This window comes from Antennarius striatus, chromosome 11 (genome assembly GCF_040054535.1).
Source record: "Antennarius striatus isolate MH-2024 chromosome 11, ASM4005453v1, whole genome shotgun sequence".
NCBI lineage: Eukaryota > Metazoa > Chordata > Actinopteri > Lophiiformes > Antennariidae > Antennarius > Antennarius striatus.
Genome location: NC_090786.1, coordinates 19059303 through 19079158, shown reverse-complemented (window position 1 = coordinate 19079158; position 19856 = coordinate 19059303). Strand labels below are relative to the sequence as shown.

Sequence of the window (19856 nt, the reverse complement as noted above, 5' to 3'; positions counted from 1 at the left end):
CAGTGCCACTGTCCAGGATGAGACATCAGAAATCCAAGAGTACATCAGGAAGATGGCCCCAACAGATGAACTGCTCAGTAAATGCCTTAGGCAGCAGAAACCTGAGGAGGAAGAGGAGGTAGAGGAGACAACATGGAGGGACAAGCCCCTACACAACATGTACCACCGTCAGATAGAGGAAGTGGCTGGTATCAAGAAGACCTACCAATGGCTGAATAAAGCTGGACTGATAGACAGCACAGAGGCACTGATCATGGCAGCACAAGAAGAGGCCCTAAGTACAAGAGCAATAGAGGCCAATATCTACCACAGTAGATCTGACCCAAGGTGCAGGCTATGTAAAGAAGCCCCAGAGTCAGTCCAGCATGTGGTAGCAGGGTGTAAGATGCTCACCAGCTCAGCATACATGGAAATGCACAACCAAGTAGCTGTGATAGTGTACAGGAACATCTGTACCCAGTATGGACTAGAAGTACCCAAATCCCAATGTGACATACCACCGAAGGTGGTTGAGAACGACAAGGCTAAGATCCTGTGGGACTTCAGTTTCCAGACTGACAAACAGCTGGTGGCTAACAAACCGGACATAGTGGTAATGGACAAAGAGCAGAAGAGAGCAGTGGTGATAGAATTGGCGATTCCAGCCGATGCCAAAATCAGGAAGAAGGAATACGAAAAGATTGAGAAGTATCAAGGGTTGAAAGAACAGCTGTAACAGATGTGGAAGGTCAAGGTTAACCCTAACCCTAACCCAAACTGGAAGAGTGGCTCCAGCAGATTCCTGGAACAACATCTGAAGCCTCAGTCCAGAAGAGCGCAGTCCTAGGAACAGCTAAGATACTGTGCAGAACCCTCAGACTCCCAGGCCTCTGGTAGAGGACCCGAGCTTGAGGATGACACACAGATACCACCCCACAAGGGTGAGAGGGACATTTTTTTACTTTATTGATATTGAAAAATGAATTGAAAAATATTGAAAAATGTCCCTCTCACCCTTGTAAGGTGGTATCTGTGTGTCATTCTCAAGCTTGGGTCCTCTACCAGATATATGTATCTCGTGCGGGGGGAGTTTAGTGCCCAAATGATCCCAGGAGCTATGTTGTCAGGGCCTTTATGCTTCTGCAAAATCCCTATGGAAAGTAAAACGACAAGGACCATGACGTTGCCCTGTATGTCTCAAACGGGGCCCCACCCTGGAGCCAGGCCCGGTGTTGGGGCTCGTATGCAAGCACCTGGTGGCCGGGCCTCTGCCCACGTGGCCCGGCCGTGCTCAACCTGAAAGGACGACGTGGGCCCAACCTCCGGTGGAGGTTGGGCCAACCACCTGCTGAGGAAACCGTAGGAGTCAGGTGCAGTGTGGATTGGGTGGCAGTTGTCAGCATGGGGCTCAATGACCCAATCCCCAGACAAAGAGTCTAGCTCTAGGGACATGGAATGTCACCTCACTGGGGGAAAAGGAGCCAGAGCTTGTGAGGTTGAGAGGTACCGACTAGATATAGTCGGGCTCACCTCCACCCGCAGCTTGGGCTCTGGAACTCTTGAGAGGGGCATGACTCTCCACTTTGCTGGTGTTGCCCAAGGTGAGAGGCGGCGGGCTGGTGTGGGCTTGCTTATAACCACACAGCTCAGCTGTCATATGTTGGAATCCACCACATGAACGAGATGGTTGTGTCCCTGCGCCTTCGAATTGAGGACAGGTGTCTCACTGTTTTTTCTGCCTACGGACCAAACAGCACTGCAGAATACCCTTCTTGGAGTCCCTGGGAGGGGTACTGAATAGTGCTCCGACTGGGGATTCCATTGTGCTCCTCACGCGGGCAATGACAGTGAGACATGGAAAAGGGTGATTGGGATGAACGGCCTCCCCGATCTGAACAGGAGTGGTATTCTGTTATTGGACTTCTGTACTAGTCACAGTTTGTCCATAATGAACACCTTGTTTTTTACACAATAATGACAGCTGATTTTACATTTGCTCCCACTTTTGTCAGGTGAACATCACAATCCTGGACATCAATGACAACGCCCCTGTGTGGAGAGATGAGCCATACCATACCAATGTAGTAGAGATGAGCCCCGTGAACACCGACGTCATCTCTGTGAGTGAACGTAGCCTAACCCAGCATCTAAACTGTTCTAAGTGGCGGCTGAGTGCAACCCCAAACCCCAATTACATAAAATGTTAATAGATAGACAGACGGACGGACGGACGGACGGATGGACAGACGGACGGACAGACAGACAGACAGACACTTTATTAATCCTGGAGGAAATTGTACAATGTCAACATTGTATTTGGTCAAAATGGTTACCTTTATTGACTTGATTAATAAGTTCATTCTGAATATGATTTGTCCAACACATCTCACTAAAGGCGGAAGGGTCGTGTTAGCCAATTTGTTACAACGCTTTGTCTTTTAATGACATTAAGTAAGAGTTTGTGAAGAAAAATGCTGAAAATTGTTGAAGATTTGAAAGGGGAACTGGACTGCTTTACTCCCCCCAAAAGAGTAGATGGATGAAATGGAGCAGAACCATCAGAAGTGTTGGCAAAAGATGAGATGTATGGAAACAATGAGATGTATGGAAACAATGAACACAAAAGTGCAAAAAGGCTCATTTTTACCTTTTATGGTCTTTATGGTATTACAGAGCACTGCCAAGTACATTTTTACCTCTGAATTTGTGACTGTGTTTGCCAGGTCAATTATAACAATTGTCCTCTTACTATGTTTGCTGTCAAATCTCTTGTAACTTCACTGCCCCACTGCAGTTGTATCGCTGTCGAAGTGAAGAACACATGAAAGTGTAGGTGTCGACAGATAGACTATTTACAGACAGACAGACATTCATTTAGGTAGAGGAAACATAAATCCAAACTCCAGGATAGGGGTTGGACATTTTTTTACTCTGGAGTTGCGTCAGGCGTGAGGGGCAGGGCGGGTGTGGGGATACTCAGAAGCCCCAGCTGAGCGTCGCTATGTTGGAGTTTACCCTGGTGGATGTGAGGGTCGCCTCCCTACACAATTGAGTGGGAGGGAAAACTCTGACTGTTGGTTTTGCGTATGCACCAAATAGCAGCTCGGAGTATTCAGCCTTCTCGGGGTCCCTAAATGGGGTCCTTCACGGGATCCCTGTAGGGGACTTCATTTTTCTCCTGGGGGACTTCAATGCACACGTCGGCAATGATAGAAACACCTGGAGGGGCATGATTGGGAGGAATGGCCTCCCTGATCAAAACCTGAGCGGTGTTAGGTTGTTGGACTTATGCGCTAGTCATGGATTGTCCATAACTAACACCATGTTCGAATACAAGGATGCTCATAAGTGTATCTGGTACCAGAGCACCTGGGTCAGAGGTCTATCATCAATCTTGTGATTGTATTATCTGAGATTCAACCATGTGTTTTGGACACTTGAGGTGAAGTCAGGGGCAAAGCTGTCAACTGATCACCACCTGGTAGTGAGCTTGGTCCGATGGCAGCAGAAACCTGTGGATAGACCTGGTAAGCCCAAATGAGTAGTGCGGGTGAACTGAGAACATCTGGAGGAGGACTCTGTCTGCGAGGCCTTCAATTCATACTTCCAAAGGACCTTCTCTTGCATCCCTGTGGAGGCTGGGGACATTGAATGTGAATGGTCGATGATAAAGGCTTCCATCGCTGAAGCTGCAGCTAAGAGTTGTGGTCTCAAAGTCTTGGGTGCCTCACAGGGCGGTAACCCTCAAACACCGTGGTAGACCCAGGTGGTCAGGGAAGCCATCCAACTGAAGAAGGAGGCTTTCAGGGGCATGCTGTCCCTGGGGACTCCTGAAGCAGTTTCAGGGTACCGACAGGCTAAAAGGACTTCAGCTTCAGTTGTAATAGAATAAAAAAGAGGGTGTGGGAGGAGTTCGGAGAGGCCATGGAGAAGGATGGCACCAAAGTTGCCGGAGGATTGTCCGACACCTCAGGAGAGAGAAACAGGGGACCATCCAAGTTGTATATGGCAAGGATGGTATGCTGTTGACCTCGACTGAGGAGATTGTCGGTCGGTGGAAGGAACACTTTGAAGAAGTCCTGAGTCCAACTATACCAACTGACCCGTTCTCTGTTGCAGAGGCAGAGCTAGAGAATTATGGGGGATTTGAGTCAATCTCTCTGGGCGAAGTTACCAAGGTAGTTAAACAACTTCACAGTGGCAAAGCCCCGGGTATTGATGAGATTCGTCCGGAAATGCTGGAGGCTCTGTGTGTTGAGGGGCTGTCATGGATGATCCTGTTTGCGTCATCGGCCTTTGACCTGCAGCACTCACTGGTGCAGGCGAGTGTAAAGCGGCGGGGATGAGGATCAGCACCTCCAAATCTGAGGCAATGGTCCTTAGCAGGAAGCCGGTGGACTGGCTTCTCCGAGTGGGGATTGAGGTCCTTCCACAAGTGAAGGAGTTTAAGTATCTTGGGGTCCTGTTCACGAGTGAGGGAACAATGGAACATGAGATTGGATGGAGAATTGGGGCAGCAAGATAGGTATTGCAGACGCTTTACCACACTGTTGCCACAAAGAGAGAGCTAAGCCGAGAGGCAAAGCTCTCAATCTATCATTCGCAACCCTCTCTGTGCATGTTCTCCCTGTGTCTGTGTGGGTTCTCTCCAGGTTCTCCGGCTTCCTCCACCTCCAAAAACATGCACCTCAGGTAAATTGGACGTTCCAAATTGCCTATAGTGTGTGAGTATGAGCATGCATGGTTGCCTGTCTTTGTGTGGCTCCGTGGCGCACTGGCGTCGCGCCCGGAGTTTGCTCCGTCTCAAGCCATAAGACAGCAGGGAAAGGCTCCAGTTCCCCGTGACTCGCTACGGCGGATAAAGCGGTTTGGAAGATGAATGAATTTATTGTGTGTGTGTGTGTGTGTGTGTGTGTGTGTGTGTGTGTGTGTGTGTGTGTGTGTGTGTGTGTGTGTGTGTGTGTGTGTGTGTGTGTGTGTGTGTGTGTGTGTGTGTACTGTATACATCAAGCTGCATACTGACTGTGAATTTAAATGACCTATTACCACTTCATTTTATAGGATAATTTCTTTTGATCCCTTTTACCTAATAATTGTTATTGCACTACTCGCTGTCTATTTCTCTGTCTGTCCGTCTATCTGCCTATCTATCACTGAAATGATACTTTTTGTTTTTTGTTTTATTTTGTTTAGTTTTGTTTTAAGAAAGTGGTCTATTACCAGAAGGTAAGGAGTTCATTTATTGAAGTATTGGACTAATTTTTATATGCAAGCATGAATCAGAGAGAGAGCAGCAGTGTCCTTGGGTGATCTTTTTTCTGTTTTGATCCTTTAATTTGGTCTGTGGTTTAATTTGCTTACTTTGCAAACTTCCATTATGCAAGAAGTGTTTTAATGAAAAAAATCTCTACCAGCTGAGTGATCATTTTTTGTAGCAGTTTTCCTCATGAGGTCATCGAAGGGATACTGTACATGTTGACAGATATGTCTAAATATTCCTACACTACTGATGGACAAATTGCTATCACTACAAAAGTCATCACAATATAAACACTTTAATTTTAGCCCAAACTCTCTCTGTGTCCTGCTGGTGTCTTTGCCAGTGTGTTGTCGTTAATTAAGTCCGATTGTCCATTAATTAAAGTCAGTGAGTGTAATTAAGGGAGTCCAATTGCTAATTAAAACGCAGCCTACAGTCATATGCATAGCAAATTATTCAGCTGTTGGGCAAATGCAAGAGCGATTCGTGCAAAGCAAAAGAGTGGAATGGAGAAATTGAAAGGAAATAGAAATTTGCCATACAATTTGCTGCTAAAATGTTTCTACATTTTATTTTCATTCCTTCAGTTTCAATTTATTTGTGGTATAACCATCAAAACTATGCATACTGAGCATGTCTGACCATTGTTCAATAAATCACAGCAATCAGGCTTGCGGTCCTGTAACTCACCCCAGTGTACTGTACAATGTACTTATGGCCCCACCATTGTTTCCATGGAGACAGGAATCTATTGGTTGACTATTTGCAGAGGTGTCCGACAAGCTGATGAATTTGTTTGCGTTTGGCGCCAGGATCGGCCCTCTTAAATCTCAGCGCAGCAGACCATCACCACGGTAGCCTCTTACATGTCATATAAAGTGAAATGCACTCACATCTCAGTTCAATACACCAGTCGGGCCATCTGAAGTCAGACCACTACTGTAGTCCAGAATATCAGCTGGCCCTATCTACACACTGCTCATATATTGTAGCTGCTATCCAGTTCCTGATCAATGCAGCCTCTTCGATGCCTACCTACAATGTCCCCTTAATAATTAAATACCCGCAAAACCTTTCTTCCTTTAATGACCAATTAACAAGATTCTAACATTTTTAGTCAGTGTACTGAATAATTGATCAACTCTTTAAAAATCAGACAGAGTTTTAGGCAGGCTTCCAGCTTCTCACATTTATCACCAGCTGCCCCTTTGTGTCAGAAAAGAGACATTAGTGTTTTTCTTTAGCTGATCGGTGTGTCAGAGCAGCTGGATGGGGTTGTGTGAGAGGGAATCACGATGGTTTTTCAAATAAGAAAAGAACACTACACACACAAACACACACACACACACACACACACGCACACGCACACGCACACACACACACACACACACACACACACACACACACACACACACATTGCTTTTCATTAATGTTCTTTATTGACCTGTACAGATTAACTTGACCGAGCTCACTATCTCTCGTTGAGGTGGGGGATTTTCGCAGAATTTTTCTCTGTCCCTTGTCTGTCCAGGTTTTGGCGGTGGACCCTGACAATGGTGAAAACGGGACAGTGATGTACAGTATCAGTCCAGAGAACCCCTTCTACGCTATCAATAGCAGTACTGGGAAGATCCGCACCAGTGGGCTAACTCTGGACAGAGAGAGCTCCAACCACAGGGATGCAGTACTTATGAGGACCATTATCATCTCAGCTGTTGACGGTGAGTAATGAGTATGTGTGCGGTGGGATTTGACTTTGCATTTCACTGTGTAAATTTGTCTGACTCATGATACATCATGAGTAAGACAGATTAAATATCTTTATATCATTATCTGCAGATAATGATATAAATTATCTGCAGAGAGCCATCCATTCTGAATGATTAGCCAGAACTCTTTAAGCTTCTTTAATGCCTCGCCTTGACCATGAAACTTTTTTTTTTTGCAAATAGTTTCCATTTACTATGAGATATGGACCCTCGTGTTTCTGCGTGCCTTTATATGTCCCTGTGGCGCCCTCTTTAGGTGGAGTACCTGCACTACGTGCTTCAGCGAGCACCACAGTGTTTGTGAACCTGCTGGATCTCAATGACAACGATCCAACCTTCCTCAACCTGCCCTTTACGGCTGAAGTGCCAGAAGGACTTCCCATTGGATCCTCTGTTTTTAGGGTATAATATGCTACTGTGAAAAGAAGATTTAATAATTAAACATTCTGACCCCAAACGTTTTGTGCGACAGCTGGTCATTAATGATGTTTTCACATGATATGATGTTCCAGGCAGCATCTAATTATCATTGCTATTTAATTGAAATAAAACGTTTTGTGGTCATGTGTCTTTGTTACCATTATCTTTAGACTCGTGTGTTTTTTCTTGATCTTCCTTCCCCTCCATCGGTAACATCTCTCGTCTTTCTGTTCTAGGTCCAGGTGACAGACCCAGATGAAGATAAGAATGGTTTGATTACAATGGCGTTACAAATGGGAATGCCTCGCCTCGACTTCTACCTGAACACCTCCATCGGTGTCCTCACTTCCACAGAAGTCCTGGATCGTGAGCAGATTGGACAGTACCATTTGAGAATTATTGCGTACGATGCGGGAAAATTCCCTCGCACCTCCACCTCGACTCTCACCATCACAGGTGAGAATCCACAGATGTGGATGATGATGATGAGAAAATTGAGACTGATTTCTCTCAGCACTTTTTTAAATGAACCTGTGTATGAAACTACCAGGCAAAGATTTGATAAGTAGGGGATGTGAAGAGTTTTGTCATTATAACAGATAATTAGCAATGTACGTCTGAGGAGTCTGCTCAGAAGGATGCTACCACCTGCTGGTGGTACCTGAATAATCCTAAAACAAACTTCAAACTGCTGTGAAGCTAATTAAAAGTGGATGGAAAAACTGAATTAGGTTTCCTGGCATTTCTCAAATATCAAATGGGTCAAAGGCATCAAATCATTTTGAACTATATCTAATATTTATATTGGAATATTTTTTTCACCTCCATTGATGTCAGAGAACAGGACATGTGAGCAAGAAACCCTCTGTAGACTCCAAACCATCCACTTTAACTATAGTCTCTCTATTCACAACACCATCCTTCTGCCTTATTTGTCCTCAAGTACATCTATCTGTGTGTCCTCATATCTTTCTGTCTATGTGTTTGTGTGTGGGTCAGTTCTGGATGTAAATGATGAGACACCCACCTTCAACCCACGTGTGTACAACGTTTCCGTGAAGGAGAGTGTACCTAGAGACCACATTGTAGCACGTCTCATCTGCTCTGACAACGACGCTGGCCTCAACGCTGAGCTTAGCTACTTCATCACAGGTCAGAGGTCACAGTGGGGGCTGTTTTAGTGTGTCTGTGGGTAGCACTGCTTTACAAATATGGGGACTATGTTCACATACAGTACCTTTGTCCATCCATCCTTCACTGTGACTTTGTGTGTGAGGTGAGCTCCTTTTGCATGCCTCCTTTGGCACCATAACTGTAACATGTGTTTGTGAAAGATATGTTAATGTTCTTTATTTTTAGGTGGTAACCAGGATGGTAAATTCAGCGTTGGCTTTAGAGACGGTGTAGTTCGGACAGTGGTTGGATTAGACAGAGAAGCCCAAGCAGCATACACTCTGATCGTGGAAGCTATAGGTGTGTGAGTTCATACCTTTAAAAAACAATTAAAAATCCTTAATCTTCTTTTATCCTCATCACAGATTCTGTTTGCATATTTGTAAGAATAAGCTACCCCTTCTTGATGTACCTCTGTAAAACAATGATGAAAAGCAATGCCTGCGCATCTGCAGTGATTTCACTCTATTTCTCAACTGCCTTTGTTGCTGTTTGAAAAGAAAGAACAAAAACTGAGGTTTTCCTGTTTTGGAAACCTTTGAATCAGGCGTGCTTTTTTGTGGAGGGGTGGGGGGCATAGACACAAGAGGGGAGAAAAAGAAGAGATAATGTAAAACTGTGCAAAAGAAAAGAAAATATGCATATTTTCCTCATTTGCACACATCTGAACATAAGCTAAGCCTTAATAAGAAAAGTTCAGTTGTTGCATCAGCCCTGAAATGAGTATCAATCTAAATGATTGTGAATGTTTTTCTGCACAAAGACAATGGCCCTGCGGGCAGCCGGAGAACTGGCACAGCAACTGTATTTGTGGAGGTGCAGGATGTCAACGACAACAGACCCATCTTCCTGCAAAACAGTTATGAGACCAGCGTATTGGAGAGTGTTCCCCAAGGAACCAGCATCCTTCAGGTGGCGCGCACACACACACACACACACACACACACACACACACACACACACACACACACACACACACACACACACTTAAACAATAGCTGTTAAACTTATGATGGCCCTTTTTTCTTAAAGTAACAATCTGAAAGCACAATGACTCAGTTACAATTCGGTCTCTTTTGGGCTCAGGTTGCATTTGTCTTGTCAGTATTAGGTAACACATTTTGTTTTGTGACTGGCATGAAATCCTTGTAATCGAAACAGATCAAATTGTTTTTCCCATGTAGAATGTGATATTTGTTGATGTGTCAAATTCTTACTTAGAAAAATGTAATTAAATTAAACTGATGCTGGATTAAATACATTTTCTCCCGACTGAATTTAGTCCAAAGCTGTACTGGTAAAGAACATCCAGACACAACATAATCTGTTATTAAGTTTGAATTTATCCATTTACAAAAAACAACAACACCGTTTCTATACCTTGCTAGAATGGCTTGTTTATTTATAATTCCTAAAAACTTGTTTTGTTGTAAATGTTGTCCACGCAGCTTTTAGAGGGCTTATTCATGAACTTCATTACTAGTAGTTAGTGATATTTGAAGCACAAATAAATATACAGTGCATCACTTGTTTGGGGGAGCAGTCAGTCGTCCTTCAGGTGTCCTCCAATCAGATTTCAGTGACGTAGTCGAATAGACAGGGCATAGTGAGGTTGGGCTCCATGCTGGGCTGTGGTTGTGGTGGATGCTGGACCGGGGTCTGGGACGCCTGACTCTCACGCTCATGCGGCCTGCGATGGGGTGGTCGTCTGAAGGAGAGGTTGTATGTACGCCGATAAGACCCCAATCTCTTCCACACCTTCAGCTGGGGCTCACTGGACTGCTTTCCTCCGACACTCCAGCTCTCGCCTGTTCTACAGCTGGCCTCAGACTCCCCATTCTGTTGGGCGGGTCGGCACACTGCCAAGAAGGCTGCTAACCCCAGCAGCAGCAGCGAGAGACCCAAGACAACCATGATGGTGAATTGTGGGTCATAGCTTTCTGAGGAATAAGATGGAGGTTGTGGGATGGAGGAAGAAGAGGCAGTGGTTGTCAGATTGGACAGAATGGTTTCTGTTCTGGAGGTGAAGGTGAAGTTGAAGCCTGGCTCAGTGGTGGTAGTGTTGTCCATGCCCTGCATCGAGAAGACAACATTAGGGTGCATGTTGTGTGTGTGTGTGTGTGTGTGTGTGTGTGTGTGTGTGTGTGTGTGTGTGTGTGTGTGTGTGTGTGTGTGTGTGTGTGTGTGTGTGTGTGTGTGTGTGTGTGTGTGTGTGTGTGTGCGTGCGTGTGCCAATGCATGCGTGGTGTGTGGTTGGCCTCAGCATGAACTGAATAGGTTCATTTTCACTTTATTGGGATCGTACACTCAAGAGCTTATTATAAGCACCATACACACACACACACACACACACACACACACACACACACACACACACACACACACACACACACACACACACACACACACACACAAGCTCAAATACACACAAAAATGCCTACAAGCTCATGCAGATGCAGTGAGTGTTTGGCATTTGCAGCAATTATGGAGTTATTAAATCAAGGACTACAGAACAGTTCATGCTTGACAAGGTTTCTTCAATGCAAAACAAATTTGCTTTATTAAAATACTCCTTGTAAAATGCAAAGCATCTACCTCTTCTACCCAATTACCCCCCCCCCCACATACACACACACACACGTACACTCTGTACATGCCCCCATCCTCAGCATAGTAGCATTTGTAAATGTCATCGTCCTTAATTCAGCGGAGACAAAGCATGGCTTATCGGTTTAAGGGAAACACATTGGGACGTGAAATTATTTTTAAGACCAAATGCCAGGAAAACTGTGAAAAGGCCAGTGGAACAGGATGGCTCGTTAGACAGTCAGTTCATTAGTCAGCGCCTCCAAGCACATGTGCGTACAGACACACACAGACACACATATATCAACTTTTTTTCCTTCCTCACCCACACATACTGTGCCACACATATTCTTGATTAGACGTGCAGCTCTTAAGCTTGGCAGCTCAGCTGTAAGGTACTCTCCCTCTGCATCGCCCCACATCATCGCTCCTGCAGATCTGACTGCTCAGCTAGTTTTGAAACAGTTAAACTCCTTCTGTAGCACCTTTGAAAGAACACATTGTCTAACCTGTTCACATCTTCAAAGTTTAAATAACCATATGTTACCAAGTTCTCTGGTTCGTGGCACACTTGCTTCATAAGTGGTTTTTGTTTCATTTCCTTGTGATGGCTCAATGATTTATGCTCTTTTTCACCATATATTCTCTGTATTACGGAAGAAGAAATTAATAGAGTGATACAGTTTACAAATCAAGTCTCTTCCTGTTTATGCTCAAGCCAGATTAAGTCCTCATGGTGCTAAATAATCCATACAGTAGTCTTTACATTGTCCTGCAAGCATTGTACAGGTACTTAAATACACATCTAGCAGCTCACATATTTTTTAGGAGCTTCATTCTAAGAGACTTGACAGCAGACAGGAAGTATGTATTGTACAAAACTGAGCAACCTTAGGAGTTTAAGATTTTAAACACTTACAGTTACTTACATTTTTCACATTTAAATGCTAAGAAAATAACAATGCTTCTTCATTTTAATCCTTTATTACTTTAAAGTAAGACATAAAACCCTTTATAAATGTATACTTACACCCACGTTAGAAACTCCTTGTTTAATTCCAACAACTGAGGTCAGACCTGTTTCTTGGCTCTACTCACTTATTTTTCCCGTATAACTGCTGCTTTCCCAGAGACTATGGGCAAAACACTGGGGAGGAAGATGGTAACAAGGAGAAAAAGGGGGTAAAATGTGGGGAACAGCATCATGCTTAAAATATCTTGACGTTGTTTTAATCCCAGGGAGCTAAAGACAATAGTGTGCTTTGTGAGCCACACAGAAGCCTAGGGAATAATCTTTCACTGATTGCTCTCTACATACTTACACTTACAACATCTGGCTCTGCAACATCGTCTTACACTTTATTCACCCCTTTAATGGCCTAAGTGGTGCAGTCCACTGTGTAATGCCCTATTCATCGCTCACCAATCTGACCCCCCAGCCTCTTTTTTCTCTCGTCTCCTCCTCCCCTCTCCTCCTCTTTCTCCTCTTCTCTCCACATCTCTTTATAAAGCTAATGAGACTGAAGTTGGGCCCCTCTTCACAGGGGGAGCAGGAGAGAGCGAAAGAAGACACAGCGTAAGAGAGTCTCTGAGAGTGTGTACTTGTATCTGTACCTACCAGAGTGCACATACGTGCTGGAGTGTCTTCAGGATGTGCTTCTGTGTGTGATTGACTATGCACTTTGTAGGAATCTCCCCAGGTTCTGACACATCCACAGAGGACATGAAGCCAGCCTCATCCAGTGCCAGCAGCTCTGTGCCTCTCTGGATTCAGAAGTCAGTCTTATGACATGGCCCATTCACCAGCATCCCAGCATGCTTCACTATTAATGTGTGTACCATGAGGAGCCATGGTGTCTGTGCTGGGTATTTGGTTCTGGCTGCTTTTGGCTGGCTGCCTGTGATGGCAAGAGAGAACTTCTGCCGTTTCAGGCTTACTGCCAAGCCATGCTGAGGTTGTTGGGGCAATACATGCTGGCCACCAGTGTATGTGTGGTGGATGAAGACTGATTTATGTCTGTAATGCACTGTTTATCATGTGACTTACACCATAAACACACTGTGCAGGTTAAAACGAAACATTCAGCTGAACAACTGCCACTGGGAGCCAGTCGTCATCTAATGATAGATATACCAGCTCCTGCAACTCTGTTTTCAAGCTGTAAAATTAATAAAATGTTCTTTCAAATTAGGACCTGAGGGACTCTCATGGCACTGCTGTTCTGTGTTAATAGCCAGGTAATTTGCACACTCGCCAAACTGTCTTCTGTTTGTCGGTGCAGGTTCAAGCTATGGATTCAGACCAGGGTGAAAACGGTCGAGTTCTGTACAGGATCCTCACTGGTGAGTGCTGCTCCATGTTAATCTTCCTCCTGGATGGCCTTCATAGCTACTCTTCAGCAAATGCAGAAGTGTTGCACTACACTGTATCTTTAGCTTGATTTGCCTTATCTAAACGTTTAAAAAAGTGTTAAAATTCTTCCAGTCTGAATTGGCCTTTATTAACTTTCCAGTGCAGTTAGTCATTCAAGTAGTCAGTGTGTATAAAGCACCTCTTATCGCAATAATAATATCGGCAATGATTAATGAGCTTTGGAAGTATAAATTATCCAGACCAGGTATGGGTAGAAAAAGGTCTGCAGGCCACATACAGCCCGTTAGGCTTTGTAATCCTGCCCTCCAAACTTGTGTAAACTATATACCTAAGTGTAATTATTACCAAATCACATTAATTTTAATTTCAACAAGGAAGTACTGCATCAATCTGCCTTTCAGCCGGCCCGCCTGTCAAATATAGAACGGTGTGTTACCCACCAGTCAAAAAAATTGTCCACCCTTGACATAGACTTACAAATAAGATTTAATTCTTCCCCAAAATTCACATTTTATATTTTTTTCTCTTTTCTTCTGTGTATGTGTGAATGCATAACTTTGATTGTGAATGCATGCATGCAGGCAACAGCAACAACATGTTCAGCATACACCAACAGACTGGGTTGGTGACCAGAGGCCTCAGGGCTCTTGACAGAGAAACTAGCAACTCCCATGTGTTGGAAGTGGAGGCCTACAACAGTGACGAAGGCAGCATGAGGAGCTCTGTGAGGGTGAGGAAAATGATGCATGCGTCATGCTCGGGGGCTGTTCATTATTTATGACAGAGGAAGTTGAGGGGTGCAAAAGGGCTGATTGTATGAATGGAGATTATCACCTCTTCAACATTTGTAAGTGACACTACATCACATTCCCTGAAATAGGTGAAATAGGTGAGCTCTCTTGCCCTCAATATGCAAAGCTCTGTTTCACTTCATTTCGGATCTGCTTCAGCTGTGGAAGTTTTGAGACATGCTCCCATATTTGTGATTTTCAGAGCTGATATATTATTTAATACAAGAAAATTCATCATCGAGTGTTAACATGTCAGAATGAGGTGTATAGTGGCAACCATGAATGGAGCTGTTATGAGATCAGTAGTGTTATTTTACAGTGAGTTCAGCCCATAATTAAAACTGCTGAGAAAATAACAGCTAGTGTTGTGACTCAGCAAGGTTTGACATGTGTTCATGTCTGAATCTTGTAATTAAGTTATAGAGGTGAAAGAACTGATGTTCTGTTTGTTTTCCAGCGCTGGCTGTGATTCACATTCACTTCATTAAGAAGCTGCAGCATCACACAGCAGCTGAAACCTGAGACTGATGTTTGTCTTCATGCATGAGCGGAGCAGATATAGCTTTAGAATCTGACAGTAAACATTAGTGAATGGTTCCGTGTCCTCCACAGGGCCCCTGTTAAACCTGAGTTCAAGGTTAATGAGGAGAACAGTTTGAAATAAAGCAGCATTTAGGGTTGAGCTGAGGGGCTGGCAAATATAGGAAGACATTTTTTAAGCACTTAACTGTTAACTATTAAGTATGTTATGGGTTACAAATGTCACAAATGTTGGTGGTGTGCCCTTATTATTGAAATGCTGTTGATTTTTATGCCCTCATAATTTATTCATGCTATACCAAAGACCTGCTCCAATAATTAAGACACCAAATGCAGCATCTTTGCATCTTCTAATGTAAACAAACGCACATTATTCTTTGTAGCACAAGGGGTCACATCCTATTTGAACTGATGTAGAAACTGAAGCATATGGTCTGAAGTACATGTGAATTAGATTTTTAAATGGAGTTCAAAATATTCAAATGTGGACTTCATGAAATCCAGTCTGGGGTACTTAGATATAGTTTGTGATCTCATTCTCTAAAGGCTAAAATTATTAAAATGCCTTTGCCAAAGGCTTGTTTTTTTCAAAGTACATCTTCTCCTGTAGGTGATCATATATGTAGACGATGCCAATGATGAGGTGCCAGTGTTTACCCAGCAACAGTACAACCGTCTAGGCCTTAGGGAGACCGCCGGCATTGGCACCTCTGTGATTGTGGTGCGTGCCACGGACCCTGACACAGGTGAGTGCTGTTGTTTGTCACTTCTTGTTGACCCTGCATTGTCACATCTTACCTCCCTGTCCAAAATAGAAAGGGACATTTATTGGGCTGTAGCTTTAATCTTTTAACTCTGATGGTGCTGGCATGAGCAGCTGTTTGCAGGTCACCAGCAATTCATCTCTGGGTGCCCTGACATTAGGAAATCAAATCACTTAACCAACCAACACTTTTTTGCTCCATGTCACAATGCACAAACTAATGGCCTTCACTTGTCACTGTCATGCAGATATCTACTTCTGCTCCACCATACAGACTTCCTCTATTTACTTCCCATTGTACAAAGTGTTTTGGAGACATGTTATGATGCATCTGGTGCAGTGACATACATTTTCCAAACCATTATAGCAGGGCTTGGGCTGAAACTGAAAGAAGCAAGGGATAGACAAAAATGTGTTGACACTATTGTTTAAAATTGCTATTGTAAGCTTTCCCTACCAACCGCCCCCGTCTTCCTCCTCAGGTGATGGTGGATCTGTATCCTACACTCTTGTGTCAGGCTCAGACCACAAGTTTGAGGTGGATGCAAGCACTGGCCTGGTAACCACTGTGGACAGCCTAGACTACGAGACCAAGACCACCTATCTGATGAACATCTCAGCCACTGATCAGGCTCCACCTTTCCACCAAGGCTTCTGCACCGTCTATGTCACGCTGCTCAATGAGCTGGATGAGGCCGTGGCCTTCTTCTCTGCCGGTTATGAGGCATCGTTGCGTGAGAATATTGCTACTGGGACAGAGGTGGTCCAGGTGCAGGCCCAGTCGGCTGACAACTTGAACCAGCTGACGTACCGCTTCGATCCAGACACGTCGCCCGTGGCTCTGGCCCTCTTCAAGATAGACAGTGTCACGGTGAGCAAGGGAGCGATGGAGGACAGGTCGCTGATAATATGAGAACAAAATGTATGTTTCTTTCTTTGTACAAAGATTACACCCACCCTCTGTCAGAAATGTTCCATTCATTAAGCAGTGTGAGCCAATAACGGTGCTTCTTCAGTGAGTTATGCTAGCACTCATGTTGAATGACTGGAAGCTGATCAAAGAGCCATTTTCTTTGAAGTAATTTCATTCCACATCAGAAATGGGGATATTTTTTTTTGCTATTATTTTGTTGATGCTGTTCTTCAATGATACGTCAGTCTTTCTCTAGCTCTATCCTTGCTCCCTTTACATCACACCAGAGAGATCATGCATGTAGTTTTTATAGAGGGGTAGGTACCAATGTGTGTGGTGTTTCAGGGCCGTATCACGGTGACAGGACTGCTGGACAGAGAGAAGGGTGACATGTACACCTTGACGGTTGTGGCTGATAATGGAGGACCAAGAAAGGACTCCACTGTGGTGCGTTTCATTCTGATTTGTTTACATCTCCCTTTCTTTGTACAACATTCTATTTATCAGTTTGTTCATGACTGTTCTATTTTAGAAAACTTAATGGCATTCCTCTTTTATTCATTGCATCTCTCAATGGAAGCACAGAAGGTAAGATATTCTGAATGGTTATTTGATTCACCTTAAAGGTAAGTATTGCATCAGTCGGGTCAGTTATGGATAACTAAAACCGATGTTCTTGTGTCTGCTGTCAGGTTTCAATCACCATTCTGGATGAGAATGACAACAGTCCAGAGTTTGACATCACATCGGATACGTCAGTTGACATTCCAGAAAACACACCCATGGGGGAAAGAGTGGCAGTTGTGCTTGGGAGAGACAAAGATGCTAGACTAAATGGGCTGGTGAGTGATAAAAATTAAAGTTTTAAAGTGTAAATATAATAAGTTTGGCTGACGTATCAGTCAGTTAAGAACTCCAAATGTCAAAACTATGAATCCGATATGATTTATCACAACTTTTGGTTGTCTAGGATTTCACATATCAGTATCTTAAATGTTCTATTAAGCAGATTACAGTACAATTCCTCACACCAAGTTTGCCTGATGTTCATTAAAGCTGACTGTGTTTTGATATCTTATCATAATGATCCAACTCTTTCTTCAGCACAGCATTTTTCTCCTCCCTGCCATACATACTGCAGACTGACACACATGGTCATTGATGATTTTTGTTTCATTCTAATTGTACGATTTTTAAGTCCACTATCACAGCCCGTCATATTTTTCATTTATAATTTCTTACTTTTCTCCTTTGATCAAAATTTTTGGTGACATTTCTTCCCCTTTTATTGGGGCCTGTTTCTGAATTTATATTGGCCTAGATGGAAAAACAGAACTCAGTTGATTTTTCATCCAAATATAACTATCAAACTATTCTCACAATATGGGGATTAGATGTAAATGACCCCAGGAGGATGGGTAGTATTCTCACTCTGTTGTCATCTGCTTATCCTTACTCTCCTTTTAATCTCATTTTGACTCATTTCTCTCTCAGGTCAATTTCACTCTGGTGGCTGGCAACATGGAAGATGTGTTCAAGATCAAAACTGTGAACCACACCTATGGGGAGGTGTATGTTAACGCTCCTCTAGACAGAGAGTCAGTAGACCGCTACTTACTGAAGGTCAGACAGCAAATCTTACAGCACATATCTAAAAAGCTCTTTGCCATTTTGTAGCAGCTAAACAAGGTGAAATGTATTGATCAGCAGTGGATAATACAAATCATGTGTGAACAATCAAAATGGAAAATCACATGACCAAGTAATTACAGAAGCAGGGAAATTAAAATTCAGTCACCTTAAACTGTTGTGAACCTTCACAACTAAATATCAAGCAGAATCAAACGACTTAAGAATGACACATCTTTAATAAATCAACCAAAACAAATAAAAAATAACTTGAGTCTACTTAGATTAAGAAAATAAATATTGATAAAAACTATAAATTGAAAAGATGCTCTTTTGAGCCTCTTATAGCCTGAAATCTTGGCACAAAGGTGCGTAAATGTTTTTTTGGTTGATTGTTCCACTTGTTATTTATGCGATTTTCTGCCAAGAGACCAGATGTACTGCATGGCCAAAGATGATTACAATAGCGTCTGTCTTTGTGTTACAGGTGCGTGCCATTGACAATGGCTCTCCTCCCAGACACACAGACCATTCCCTCACCATCAACATCCTGGACGTCAACGACAATCCACCTGTTATCGAAAGCCCGAGGGGCTACAACGTCAGCATAAGTGAGGTAGGGACACGCTGACACCTATGAAGGAAGCTGCTTATTTTGATTCACCTTTGGATGTCATTTTCTCGGTGTAAAAATTATGATAATTATACTATACTGTAGGTACTATAGGTAATCAATAATCAGGTGACTTTCATGATGTAAATTATAGAATGTGGGAGGCGGTACGTCGGTCCTCCGTGTGATGGCCACTGACCAAGACATCGGCCCCAACGCCATGTTGTTTTATTACATCACTGCTGGGAACCAGGACCTAACCTTTCGCATGGACCGTGTGACCGGAGAGATGGTGACACGGCCGGCGCCTCCGGACCGAGAGCGCCAGCAAGAATACCGACTGACTGTTACTGTGGAAGACGACGGAACACCACCACTGTCGGTGAGCTACAAGCAACAGCAGCTGCATACAGTAGAACAGACCTATAGATTTTGTTGGTAAATGAAGAGATAGTAACGCTTCTTAAGGTGTCAAACATGCAATAAAATGAAGTGGACAATGTGAATCTTACCTGTGTGATTTGAAAATGGTCATTTGGGAGATTTGAGATGCTGTGGTAATGCAGAGCCCTCTTTTGGTCAGTTAGTGTATTACACATTCAGATGACATAATCCTGGGAATCTGTTTACTATCAGTATCTTTCAGCTCAAAGAGGTAAAAATCATTTAAAGTGAGATCTTGTACTTCACGTAGCCTTCACGGTGACTGGCTGAGTTTTATGAACTGATGTGAAGAAACAGGAAGCAACTTTATAAACAGGAAACCCACAAGTTAAATTTCCAAAAAAGAGGAAGATGAGTAGAGTTGCTTTTCCTGTTGAGACATGTTTGCAACATTTTGGAGGTTTTTCAAAATGTGTTTACGTGCCTCAGCAGAATGAGTCATGTAGTAAACACTGGTCTGTGTTTTATTTGCTTTGCTTGTGGAGGTCAATACAGTAAGATGTAGATGGTGTAAACACGCAGAAATTCTGCTCCAGCTAACACAATTTAAACACTTAGTAGATCGTATAAAGAAGTACCGGAGAAAGGAGCAAGTATCCCCT

The 19856-nt window shown here is 43.5% G+C and overlaps 2 protein-coding genes across 3 annotated transcripts in view; one reads left to right on the top strand and one right to left on the bottom strand.

The window, feature by feature from the left end:
* cdh23 (cadherin-related 23) overlaps positions 1–19856 on the top strand; it is a 208418-nt gene that overhangs the window by 148511 nt on the left and 40051 nt on the right. The window contains exons 20-36 of the mRNA XM_068326936.1: positions 1992–2099; positions 6771–6960; positions 7265–7410; positions 7665–7884; positions 8428–8580; positions 8788–8901; positions 9365–9513; positions 13470–13530; positions 14143–14291; positions 15503–15638; positions 16138–16526; positions 16914–17015; positions 17154–17156; positions 17261–17410; positions 18063–18191; positions 18685–18813; positions 18965–19192. Of these exons, the coding sequence (XP_068183037.1) occupies positions 1992–2099; positions 6771–6960; positions 7265–7410; positions 7665–7884; positions 8428–8580; positions 8788–8901; positions 9365–9513; positions 13470–13530; positions 14143–14291; positions 15503–15638; positions 16138–16526; positions 16914–17015; positions 17154–17156; positions 17261–17410; positions 18063–18191; positions 18685–18813; positions 18965–19192 (2556 nt within the window). The remainder of the gene's footprint in view (positions 1–1991; positions 2100–6770; positions 6961–7264; positions 7411–7664; positions 7885–8427; positions 8581–8787; positions 8902–9364; positions 9514–13469; positions 13531–14142; positions 14292–15502; positions 15639–16137; positions 16527–16913; positions 17016–17153; positions 17157–17260; positions 17411–18062; positions 18192–18684; positions 18814–18964; positions 19193–19856) is intronic.
* On the bottom strand, positions 9987–19452 carry LOC137604172 (uncharacterized protein C10orf105-like). Of its 2 annotated transcripts, none has more exons than XM_068328129.1 (2): positions 19323–19452; positions 9987–10674 (listed from the first exon to the last, which is right to left on the bottom strand). In XM_068328129.1, the coding sequence occupies exons 1-2, from the start codon at positions 19407–19409 to the stop codon at positions 10171–10173; spliced, it is 591 nt and encodes a 196-aa protein (XP_068184230.1). In that variant the 5' UTR covers positions 19410–19452; the 3' UTR covers positions 9987–10170. The 2 variants fall into 2 exon arrangements, with proteins under 2 accessions (XP_068184230.1, XP_068184231.1); XM_068328130.1 differs by lacking the exon at positions 19323–19452 and adding an exon at positions 12218–12308.

Coding starts and splice junctions, on each gene's coding strand:
- LOC137604172 (XM_068328129.1), bottom strand. CDS start 19,409: ATGTGTAATACACTAACTGACCAAAAGAGGGCTCTGCATTACCACAGC. Junction 10,675..19,322: donor ACCATTTTCAAATCACACAG/GTAAGATTCACA, acceptor TTCTCGATGCAG/GGCATGGACAACACTACCAC.